The sequence below is a fragment of the Carcharhinus amblyrhynchos genome, chromosome 27 (assembly GCF_965287045.1).
Source record: "Carcharhinus amblyrhynchos chromosome 27, sCarAmb.v2.hapA, whole genome shotgun sequence".
Classification (NCBI taxonomy): domain Eukaryota; kingdom Metazoa; phylum Chordata; class Chondrichthyes; order Carcharhiniformes; family Carcharhinidae; genus Carcharhinus; species Carcharhinus amblyrhynchos.
The window spans coordinates 7,160,743-7,173,319 of NC_137350.1; the positions used below are offsets into that span (position 1 = coordinate 7,160,743).

Consider the following 12,577-nt stretch of genomic DNA (forward strand, 5'->3'; position numbering starts at 1 on the left):
TGCACCAACCACAATCCCACCCAGGCCTTATCCCCATAATCCCACGCATTTACCCTAGCTAGTCCTCCGCCTAACCCATACATCTTTGGACTGTGGGAGGAAGCCCATGCAGACATGGGGAGAATGCGCAAACTCTACACAGGCCGGGATTCGAACCCGAGACTCTGGCACTGTGAGGCAGCAGTGCTAACCACTGTGCCACCGTGTGGCCCATTTGCTGCCATTATTCCAACGTTATTACTATTACAGTACTAATATTAACACCATTCTCACTAAGCCATTTACTCCCTTCAAGTTCTTGAGGTTTGGTTCAGGTGTGCTAGAGTCGGTATAACCCTCCCAACACCTTGTTTGCATTCTGGCAGGAGAATAGTAGGCTCTGGTGTTTCTTCTTGTTGTTATTAGCTTGGTAGTGAAGTGATACTTAGGTATAGTTTCATCCATTTTGTCCATTGTCTGAGGTTAAACCAAGCTTGATAAGTCTGATTGGTTTGATGGTGTACGGTTGTTGTTTACCTTGACTGGTTCTTGTGGGGTTGGACGATAATGGTGTTTCTCAACATGATGGCATCCTTTTCTCCTTTCTTCTCCATTGAGGCTGTCTGGGAATTCTCGGAGGCTGAGGAAGAGTGCTGCTGTGACTCGAAAGAGATTGAGCAGCATGTTCACTTCTGTGTTTTTAGTGTCGGTTCCAGCATCCTTTGTGGTTTTGACACGTTGGCTGCATGTGTGTTCACAGTGGTTAGGGTGTTTACCAACTGTACAATCACTGTAGATGAAGGTAAAGGCTTCTACCTTCTGTGGGCGGCACGGCGGCACAGTGGTTAGCACTGCTGTCTCACAGCGCCAGGGACCCAGGTTCGATTCCCGGCTTGGGTCACTGTCTGTGTGGAGTTTGCACATTCTCCCTGTGCTGGTAAGGTGCATTGGCCATGCTAAATTCTCCCTCAGTGTACCCGAATAGGCATTGGAATATGACAAGTAGGGAATTTTCACAGTAACTTCATTACAGTGTGACTAATAAATTAACTTTTTCACAGACTGTTGCTCCTTCTCTGATACTTCTACCACCTGAGGTGCATTGGTAATCATAGAATTCTACAGTGCAGAAGGAGACCATTCGGCCCATCAAGTCTGCACCTACCACTATCCCACCCAAGCCCTATCCCCATAACCCCATGCATTTACCCTAACTAATCCCCTGACACTAAGGGGCAACTTAGCATGGCCAATCCGCCTAACTCGCATATCCTTGGACTGCGCGAGGAAACCGGAGCACCCGGAGAAAACCCACGCAGACAGAGGGAGAAGATGCAGACTCTACACAGACAGTGACGAGGTCGAGAATTGAACCTGGGTCCCTGTCGCTGTGAGGCAGCAGTGCTAACCACTGTGCCACCATCTCATATCATGTTCAGGATGTCTGTCTGATCATCAGAGAGTTTGCGGGATCTGGAATGTGATGGGCGAACCTGCTCCACAAAAAGAGACGAGGGCTTGCAGGTGAAGTGAGGGTCTGAATAGCTGTTGCTGTTTGAGGGAAATCAGGAGTGTGCTAACCACGGCTGGAGAAGGCTGGGAGCTACACGGGCACTTCTATTCAGAAGACTAAAGGGCCAATTGCGGATGACGTACATCAGCTCAAAGATCTGTTTTCTCCACACCTCCGGATTCAAAGCTCATGCTGCAGACCGGGAGATAGACTCCCACTTACGCTCCGTACAGTAGAGGGTCCACGGTTTGAACTGGAAGGCTTTGGAGCCATGGTCCCTCGGTTGACAGGAGTGTCACACCAGCATCTGAATCTCATTTAAAATTTGGGGGAACACCACCACCTGCAAGTTCCCCTCCAAGCCACTCACCCTCCTGACTTGGAAATATATCTGCCGTTCCTTCACAGTCGCTGGGTCAAAATCCTGGAATTCTCTCCCCGGCGGCATTGTGGGTCAACCCACAGCACGCGGACTCCAACGATTCAAGGAGGCAGCTCACCACCACCTTCTCAAGGGCAACTAGGGATGGGCAATAAATGCTGGCCCAGCCAGCGATAACCATGTCCCCACGAATGAATAAAAAAAAAGTGAAATGACCAATTACCAGGATGTCCGCATTCCAAAAGGAAGAATCTCATTCTCTGACGTCACCCAAGAAGCACGGTTATATATCTTCAGAGTGTTCAATCTTGACCTTGTGGGAAATCTTGTGACGTCAACAAGAAATCCCCCCACTCCCACCACTGCCCCGAATCTCGGATTGGGTTTAGCAATGCGTTGCTTCCACTTACTGCCTCTGAGCGGATAACATAAAGGGAGCTTCTCAGAACCATCTGGCCAGGAATTTAAACATTTTATTTCATCCATGTAAGCTCTACTTGTCGAAGCTGGTGCTCCAAGGTGAATGACCTGCTCGAGTAAACTTCTACCTTTCTGCTGCCAAGCTCTTCTGTCGCTGGAGCTTTCTCTTTATTTTTTTTTCTGGTGAATTTTCTCAGCATCGCTCGTTGTGAGATAGATTCAATACAGAATCTACTGAAAGTGCCCTTTTCTCAGCCTGAGAAGATGAGGGTTTTGATGACAAACACTGCCATCCTGAAGAACACCATGGAGTAAATTTCATAGTGTTGAGTATATTAAGAGCAAATCTTTACTAACAACTCATAATTCTATATATTTACAGTGCAGGGGACAGGTCTGAAGCCAACTGCAGTATTGGTTTTTACCCACCTCCGTCCGTCACTAAACTGACCCCAGCTCTGGGTCATGTGCCTTCTTAAATCACTGTGTGGGCAGTACTGTACTCACTCCCACATTAACCTTCACATACCAGATCCCACCACTACAGATGCACTTTTCCCAATTCAGTTGATGTCTGCTTCCCAACCTCGTTTAGGAATGTATGTCATTTGCAATGGAGCTGGTTAGTGGAAAGAATTGAAGTCTGGCCTAGAACTGGTGCAGGGATGGTTACTGGAGTCAGAATCATATCTCCTCAACTCCAGGGCAACACGGTGGCACAGTGGCTTGCGCTGCTGCTTCACAGCGCCAAGGAGCCAAGTTCGAATCTCGGCTCGGGTCACTGTCTGTGCGGAGTTTGCACATTCTCCCCGTGTCTGCGTGGGTTTCCTCCAATTTCCTCCCACAGTGTGAAAGACTGTGCTGGTTAGGTGGACTGGCCATGCTAAATTCTCCCTCAGTGTACCCGAACACATGCCAGAGTGTGGCAACTCAGAGATTTTCACAGTAACTTCACTGCAGTGTTAACATAAGTCTACTCGTGACTAATAAATAAACTTTACTTTACAACGATGCCATCAATTTGAACGATGACCTTCGAGTAGTTCGCTGCACTTTGTTCAGACTTACCCGATAAGCATCCACGACGAGTTCCCGAACATTGCTGGAGTCCTGAGAGACAGTTGCAACTTTGGAACCAGGAATCATTTCACTATAATTCTGTGGAGAAAACAAGATTACACAACATAAAATTTCAATAATCTGAAACCTTAAATGTATCCCGTCAACAATGAAACCAGCTTTTTATGTCAATCGATTTCACTGTCAACCCAACCTGTTCACCAATTTCAAGTCAACCTCTTATATTGACCCCTTTCCTGAAATCCCAGGTTGTTAGTGCCCTGCATTGGAAATAATGCCAACACTCACAGACATTTAAGAACATAAGAACATAAGAAATAGGAGCAGGAGTAGGCCATCTAGCCCCTCGAGCCTGCCCCGCCATTCAATAAGATCATGGCTGATCTGAAGTGGTTCAGTTCCAGATTCCCGCCCTCTCCCCATAACCCTTAATCCCCTTGCCTATCAAATACCCATCTACCCGCATCTTAAATATATTTAGCGAGGCAGCCTCCACCACCTCAACGGGCAGAGAATTCCAGAGATTCACCACCCTTTGAGTGAAGAAGTTCCTCCTCAACTCCATTCTAAACTGCCCCCCCTCTTATCTTGAGGCTGTGCCCCCTAGTCCTACTGTCCTTTCTGAGTGGGAAGAGTGTCTCCACCTCTATCCGATCCATCCCATTCATCATCTTATACGTCTCAATGAGATCTCCCCTCATTCATTTCATTTCATTCAGAAAGCTCAATGGTTTCCCAGATTCATGAGTGTATGACATAGACAGACATCCCATTTAACAGCTTGTACACATCCGTATTTTAATAAGGCAACAAAAACAGAAAATGCTGGAAAATTGCAGCATTTGACGGGGACAGCACGTATAGAGACAGAATAGAACGAGTGTTTCTGGTCACCCAGACTCCAAAATGTTACCAGTGGCTGATCTGTGACCTAACAACCTTTAAATGCTTTTGCCCAATCTCCCTTAATATTTTTGAGTTACAAAACTCTCCATTTTAAAATCACAAACTAATCTAGGATTAATTGCAATTTGCAAAAGAGAGTTTGACCTTCTGCCACACACTCAGCGGGATTCTCTGGCCATGCTCGTCCCAAGGCAGAAATTTCCCAATTCAGGTCAACAGACCTTTTCATGGTCCGCCAAATTTCCTGCCCCACAATTCCCGTAGTAGGTGGGGCGGGAAAATTCCACTGTTTGTGTGTCGGAGTTTCAGCATGAAGATCTGATTAATATAGAGTTAATATGGGACTGAATACAGTACCACCCACACCGTGATGTTGTCTTCATGACCCACACCTAAGGGTTAGGCTATTGTTGGACAGAGCTGTGTGTATTAGCAAGCATGGAGACAAGTTCCTAGCTTGCACTCTTTACTGAATATTTATACATAGTTCTATTAGTTAATAATAATTAACTATTAATTGATGTAAGACTACAAAAACATTAAGAAGATGTATTGTAACCTATTCCCCACAGCAGAAATGTTTCCTAATTTCCCATTGGGAAGGTCTGACTCCAGTTTTTAGTCTATGTCCCTGCGTTGTATTTCTCAGTAAGAAGTCTCACAACACCAGGTTAAAGTCCAACGGGTTTATTTGGTAGCAAACTGGTAGCAAATTTGGTGGCGTTTGCTACCAAATAAACCTGTTGGACTTTAACCTGGTGTTGTGAGACTTCTTACTGCGTTTACCCCTGTCCAATGCGAGCATCTCCACATCATACTTGTATTTCCCACTCAGCTGAAATACATTCAGTCAAGATACTCTATCATTTTCCTATCTTGTAAACGGTGATCAAATCACTCTTTAACATTCTGTATTTCAGGGGATTACAAGCCTACCTCCCCTCTTTGGAATCCAAGAATGATTTACTTAAATCTGCGCTGCACTCACTCGAAAGTCTATCTTTCCTTCCTAACATAGTGTCCAGGACTATACAGTGTCCCTGTGTTTAACCAGAGTCTTGTGCAGCTGAAGCATGACTTCTATCGTATTCTGTATTATTTAATACTAAAGCTAATGGAATTATGTCACTACCATCAAATTCGACATGTCTGCTCTGACTCTCACCAACTTCTACTGATGAACCATAGAAAGCATTCTTTCTGGTTGTATCACAGCTTGGGATGGCTCCTGCTCAATGCAAGACCACAAAAAAATTACAAAGGGTCGCAAACGTAGCCCAGTCCATCATGCAAACAAGCCTCCCATCCAATGACTCTGTCTACACTTCCAGCTGCCTTGGAAAAGCAGCCATTATAATTAAGGACCCCATTCACCCTCGACATAGTCTCTTCCACCTTCTTCCGTGGGGAAAAAGATACGAAAGCATGTACCAACTGATTCAAGGACAGCTTCTTGCCTGCTGCCGTCAGGCTTTTGAATGGACCTATCTCGCACTAAGTTGATCTTTCTCTACAACCTAGCTACAACTATAGCACTACATTCTACACCTCTCCTTTCCTTGTCTATGAACGGTATGCTTTGTCTATACAGTGCACAAGAACTACATTTTCCAAAACTAAATCCCCTTCTCATGTTGGACTTGTTACATACTGGCTGAGCAGTTCTCCTGAAGGCATGAGAACACTGTCACAGTAATTTGATCTCAGTTAACATTACTGTACTTGAAATCCCCTACTATAACTACCCCATTGTCTTGAGGAGTTTGCGAGCAGCATTGTTCCTGCTGCATGAACCTAGTCAGGGGGAGAGATTCTGTTGACTGGTAATATGGGGAGTTCTACAACTATGATCAGCTTTCTAATCAAGGGCAAGGGATTTTCATTCAGGAATAAAAGGACAAGAATTCACCCTTTAAATATCAATCCTGGGGCTGACCGAACCTACACTGAACTGTGTGACTGCCATGACATGGTAGAGATTGAGTGGATATTTTTAGGTCCAACTTCTCTGGTTTGTTGCAGTTACTGAGGTCGGAATCATCCCAGTCCAATTTCTTCTGGGTAAAGTGGCTTTTGACCCAATACCGATGGACGGCATGGTGGCACAGGGGTTAGCACTGCTGACCCACAGTGCCAGGGACCCAGGTTCCTGGCACAGCCTTGGATCACTGTCTGTGCGGAATCTGCATGTTCTCCCCGTGTCTGCATGGGTTTCCTCTGGGCACTCTGGTTTCCTCCCACAGTCCAAAAAGCGTGCTGGTTAGGTACAACGGCCATGCTAAATCCTCCCTTAGTGTACCTGAACAGGTGCCAGAGTGTGGTGACTAGGAGATTTTCACAGTAACTTCATTGCAGTGTCAATGTAAACCTACTTGTGACACTAATAAATAATCTTTAAAATTTAACCCTATCGTGTGGGCTTTGTTTAAAAAATGCAGAGGCAAGGGTTTAAGGTAGGATAGCTGGCAGGGTGCCCTCTGATTCGCCCATCCCCACCATGACCTCAGAGTTTCTGTAATCCAGGTAGTATATTTGGTGGGTATTCCTGTACAGCATTACCCTCGTCAAGTGATAGGAGCTTCCTAAGGAAGGATATACTGGCCTTGGAGGGAGTGCAGAGAAGGTTCACTAGGCTGATACCGGAGATGAGGGGGTTAGCCTATGAGGAGAGATTGAATAGACTGGGTCTGTGCTCGTTGGAGTTTAGAAGGATGAGGGGGGATCTTATAGAGACGTATAAGATAATGAAGGGGATGGATAGGGTAGAGGTAGAGAGATCCTTCCCGCTTAGAAAGGATAGCAGGACTAGAGGGCACAGCCTCAAAATAAGGGGGAGGGGGGCAGTTTAGATCAGAGTTGAGGAGGAACTTCTTCACTCAAAGGGCGGTGAGTCTCTGGAATTCTCTGCCCGTTGAAGTGGTGGAGGCTGCCTCGCTAAATATATTTAAGTCACCCGTAGATAGGTTTCTGATAGACAGGGGAATTAAGGGTTATGGGGAGAAAGCGGGAAAGTGGAACTGATCCACTTCAGATCAGCCATGATCTTACTGAATGGCGGGGCAGGCTCGAAGGGCTAGATGGCCTACTCCTGCTCCTATTTCTTATGTTCTTATGTTCCAGAAAGTCTGGATGGCCGGTCTTCAGTTTGTTTGATGCCTGACCCATATCCGCCCACACCACATGACAGAGTGGTGGCACCTTAAGCCACTTAATTGCATCCAATGCCCTTGGCACAAGTGCTGGCATTAGCCTAACCTGCCCTCGCAGGCTGAGCAAGGTGCTTGCACCACAAGGATTAATGTTCCATGTGGGATTGTTGTCGGTGCAGACTCGATGGGCTGAATGGCCTCCTTCTGCACTATAGGGATGATATGATTCTATGTGTAAATAATTATAATGCTGGGTGTCCCAAACGCCACCCTCAGTGGCCACCTGTTGCCAGAGGATCCTCAAACTTGTTCACTTGCTCAACGGTTCTGCAGCCCCATAACACGCTGTTCATGTACAAGGGGTTAACACTCCAAAGCAATCATTAACACTCTCAGGAATTAGTGTTGCTTAATCGCTGCAGAAGCCAGACTTCAAGCCTGGCAATGGAGTTGATGCTGTGCGGACTCAGACTCAGTTTTGAAATGCTTTGCCAATTGCCAGCCCCGATAGTGGCCCCCCTCTATCTTGCCCTTGTCTGGCACCATACACCAACCATGTTAAAATCACTGCAACAACCTGCTTCTGACCTCCCCTCCTGCCCCCCCCCCCACCCTCTCCAAACCCTGTATCTACAGAACCACTTCCTTGCATCGAGACCCTCACAAGCGCTGTGTTAAGTTCTGTGCACTCACCTCCGAGTTCCCGTCGAAATTGATGGAGACAGCTACTTGCCTTTCAATGACGTTTGAGAATCATTCCATTCTGAAAGTCCATTGATGTGGGATTTTATATTTAGTGTGTTAGGGGTGGCGGGGGTGGAATGATCCTGGTGTGTGACCAGGATCATTAATGAATGATAAAGAGTCTAGAACTAGAGGGCAGAGGTTATAAATGTGAGAGGGGAGAGATACAAAAGGATCCAGAGGGGCAATTTTTCCACTCAGAGGGTGGTGAGCGTCTGGAACGAGCTGCCAGAGGCAGTAGTAGATGAGGGTACAATATTGTCTTTTAAAAAGCATTTAGACGGTTACATGGGTAAGATGGTTATAGAGGGATATGGCCCAAATGCGGGTAATTGGGACTAGCTTAGTCCCAACTGTGTGGCATGGACAAATTGGGCTGAAGGGCCTGTTTCCATGGCAGGGTGGGGGACAGAAAAGAGAGAGAGAGAGAGAGAACAACCACATCCTGAATTTACACCCTGGGGAGAGTGGTGAGGAATATTTATTTTCCGGTCATGCCCTATAACATTCCCAACCCGATCAGAAATGGAAAAAATTGCAACTTCCATTGATATAGTGCCTTTAATGTATTAAAATGTCCCGAGATGTTTTTATAGGCACATCAAACCAATAAAAAGCTGGTTTTACCAAATTGACACTATTCTCCCCTGAATCTGGCTAAGTCAGGGGTTCTATTTGTAGACACGCAGGGTAGAATAGGTGTAGGGTGATGCGGCGGCACGGGCTTGTTGGGCCGAAGGGCCTGTTTCCCGTGCTGGGTTGTTCTTTGTTCTTTTAACTTAGAATCATGGGAAATAGGAGCAGGAGGAGGCCATTGGGCCCTTCCAGCCTGCTCTGCCATTCATTACGGTCAAAGAACAAAGAAAATTACAGCACAGGATCAGGCTCTTCGGCCCTCCAAGCCTGCACCGACCACGCTGCCCGTCTGAACTGAACCTCTTACCCTTCCAGGAACCATATCCCTCTGTTCCCATCCTATTCATGTATTTGTCCAGACATCCCTTAAAAGTCAGTATTATATCCGCGTCCACTCTCTCCCCCGGCAGTGAGTTCCAGGCACTCACTACCCTCTGTGTAAAACAACTTGCCTCATATATCTCCTTTAAACCTTGCCCCTTGCTCCTTAAACCTATGCCTCCTAGTAATTGATCAAAGAAATAGAAGATCCTGAAAATGCTGAGAGGCAGGAAATGAACAGAATAACACTTCAAACACTTTCCAAATCAACTGCAGGCTGCCCAATTACACAACATATGGGCATACTAGAAATTTTAACGCTTTAGAGAATAGGCATTATGATTGCTGTCTAGTGGGACTGAAGGTAGTTTGGTAGACTGGAGAGACCTATGCATTGGTGAGGCCTGGGAGTGGGCCAGCACACTAACAAAGTCTGGGAGTGGGCTGGTACAATGGAGAATCCTGAGTAGGCTTGTGCATTGAATGGACCTGGGAGTGGGCCTGTATCTTTGTGAGGCCTGCAATGGGCCTGTACAGTGGTGAGGCCTGAGAATGGCCCGTACAATGGAGAGGCCTGAGAGTGAGCCTGTACATTGGAGATGCCTGGGTGTGCGCTGATTTTGCACAATTATCGGGGAGGAGATGACCTAGTAGTGTTGTCACCAGACTAGAAACTCAGCTAATGTTCTGGGAACATTGGGTTCGAATCCTGCCGTGGCAGATGGTGGAACTTGAACTCAGGAAAAAAAAATCTGGAATAAAGAGTCTAGTGACGACCACGAAACCCATCTGGTTCAGTAACTTCCTTCCGGGAAGGAAATCTGCCATCCTTACCTGGTCTGGCCTACATGTTACTCCACAGCAATATGGTTGACTCTCAGCTGTTCTCGGACAACTAGGAATGGGTAATAAATGCTGCCCAGCCAGCGACATCCACCCCATAAAAAATAAAACAAACTGAACTGAGTCAGACTAGATCATTTGGGATTTGGATTTGAGCTCAGTGGGCATCTAATCTAATCCTTTCTTTCTGTGACAGAAAAGAAAATTGTGACTCTATTAACAGAACTGGCTATCTGATCAGGAATGGCAAGATTTGGGCCTCTGGGTATGTCTGTTCTTGCTTGTCTGATGTTTTTCACTTTTCTGAAGCTTACCTTGTAAATGCCAGTGACCGGGTCAGTTACTGCAAAGAACAAGAAGATGTTATTTTCTGCAAGTTTTTCGCTCAGCATTGCCAGTGATGGGTAATCCTGAAATATAAAACATGTAAAGATGAGAGGGCAATATTGATTCTAAATGCTTAGAACTTTTGTAAAAGGTGGGAGCCCATCAGCGCCAAAATGGCCCAATTCCAGAAGTCCGGCCTCCAAACCTGGGGCCAACATTATTCGGGGGGTTGGGGAGCGTGGGTAAGGAAATTAGGATGTTCTATTTTGTGCGTCTATGGTTCATGCGGACAACTGCGCAATGTTAAAGTATAGCTGCTTTCAGTCAGATCCAGTGGGCTGTCCAAACCCGCTTTGCTTTAAACTTTTTAGGAGAAATCTAAGGAGCTTTGAAGGGGTAAGATGCCCTTCTGAATAAGTCCATGAGGAAGTTCAGGTGCTCTTTTGGAGAGCCTTTGGGCAGAGGTCACACAGATCCTTTGGTGTTGTTAAAAGTAAACATGAATGTGTTTAAAAAGTGGATAAACTCTCTGGAACTCTTCTGGGAATTTTTTGGGAGGGAGTGCTGGGTGGGGAGGTGGGTACAGATTGGGGGATTAGTGGACTAAGGGATGAATACTCTTTGGAATTGAGATTGAACATGTTGTCTGGAATTACCCATCACTGAGGGGAGATCAAATTGAGGTCTACAAGATGACAGAAGATATGAATAAAAGATATGGATAAAGTAGACATGGAGCAGATGCTTCCTCTTGTGGGGCATTCTAGAATGAGAGGTCATAATCTTAGGATAAGGGGCAGCAAATCTAAAACAGGGTTGAGGAGAAACTACTTCTCCCAAAGGATTGTGAATCTGTGGAATTCACTACCCCAAAGTAGTGTGGATGTTGGAACAGTGAGTAAATTTAAGGAAGAGTTAGTCAGATTTTTAATTGGTAATGGGTTGAAGGATTATAGGGAAAAGGCAGGAAAATGGGTACAAATAGCATAACAGCCATGATCGAATGGCGGAGCAGAATTGATGGGCTGAACGGTCTAATTCTGCTCCTATATTTTATGAACGCAGGAAATCAAGATATATTTGTTCAGAATGTTCACCCAGGTGATGGGATGGCTGGAGCTGATGGTGGGATCACAGAACACTGCAGTGCAGAAGAGGCCCTTCAGCCCATTGAGTCTGCACCAATGCTTGGAAGGTCCTGACTTGCCCACCTAATCCTACTAGCCAGCATTTGGCCCATAACCTTGAATGTTACTGCGTGTCAAGTATTTTTTAAAGGATGTGAGGCATCCTGCCTCCATCACCCTCCCAGGCAGCACATACCAGACTGTCACCGCCCTCCGGAGAAAACAATTTTCCTCAAATGCCCCCTAAACCTCCCACCCCTCACTTTCAACTTGTGTCCCCTCGTAACTGACTCTTCAACTAAGTGACCTCTCCTCACCCCAAGCCCTCATCTTGCTAGAACCATGTTCCCTCATCAACGTACCAAGATGGTGGAGGCGTTGTACTCGTTGTCCAGACCCATGTGACACTCTCCATCATGGGGCCGAGTGATACCAGCCAGCCTCCCATCCAGTGCAAAGTGCGAGGTGGCATCAGTGACAAAGACCAACATGCGTGTGGCCTCTTTACGCCAACCAATTTTGTCCTGAAATGAATAAAGGATCCATTAGAACAATTCAAAGGGTGACTTCTCCCCCCCACTCCCCCCCCCCGTATACCATGAATTGTCACAAACATCCCGAAAGAATAAAGCAAGTCGAACATATATCAATGTGTTCCTCCTGGATTCTGTGTAATAAAAATGGATCCAGTTTCATCGCCATTGATTCAATCTACTCTATTTCAAATAATTAAGAAACTGATAGGTTTCGGTTGTTTCGGATTGCTGAGAATAAGAACCAAAGGAGGATAATGGAGCTAGTCACTTGGTAGTGCAGAACTTAGTGTTCTGAAAAAAAGAGGCACGTCAAAGCTTTTTGTCTTCCACTCATCAGGGCACTTTGCAAGAACACCAGCTAAAGGGGAAAACAGCAATTTATACTGTATGAGAAGAGAATGCGAATTGGTTGGCAAATGGGTTCTAATTGGTAGAGGTGTTGCCATGGAGAAGGAACCAGTTGATGGTGACTGACAATTAACTGCCAAGCATTGTTTGAAATTTCAAGCAGGTAACTTGACCTTGATTGGTCACGGCATTGCCCTGGGGAATGAATCGCAAGTGGCTGTCATTCTGTTTTTGTCACTAAGAGGATGCTACCACCAAGTAGTAGA

General features: G+C 46.0%; 1 protein-coding gene across 1 annotated transcript in view; it reads right to left on the reverse strand.

Annotated features, from left to right (window-relative positions):
* Positions 1–12,577, reverse strand: part of LOC145359338 (integrin beta-3-like) — a 78,659-nt gene that overhangs the window by 25,872 nt on the left and 40,210 nt on the right. Inside the window, exons 6-8 of the mRNA XM_080213937.1 lie at positions 11,790–11,951; positions 10,288–10,383; positions 3,363–3,452 (exon numbers count right to left, since the gene is read on the reverse strand). Coding sequence (XP_080070063.1) covers positions 3,363–3,452; positions 10,288–10,383; positions 11,790–11,951 — 348 coding nt within the window. The remainder of the gene's footprint in view (positions 1–3,362; positions 3,453–10,287; positions 10,384–11,789; positions 11,952–12,577) is intronic.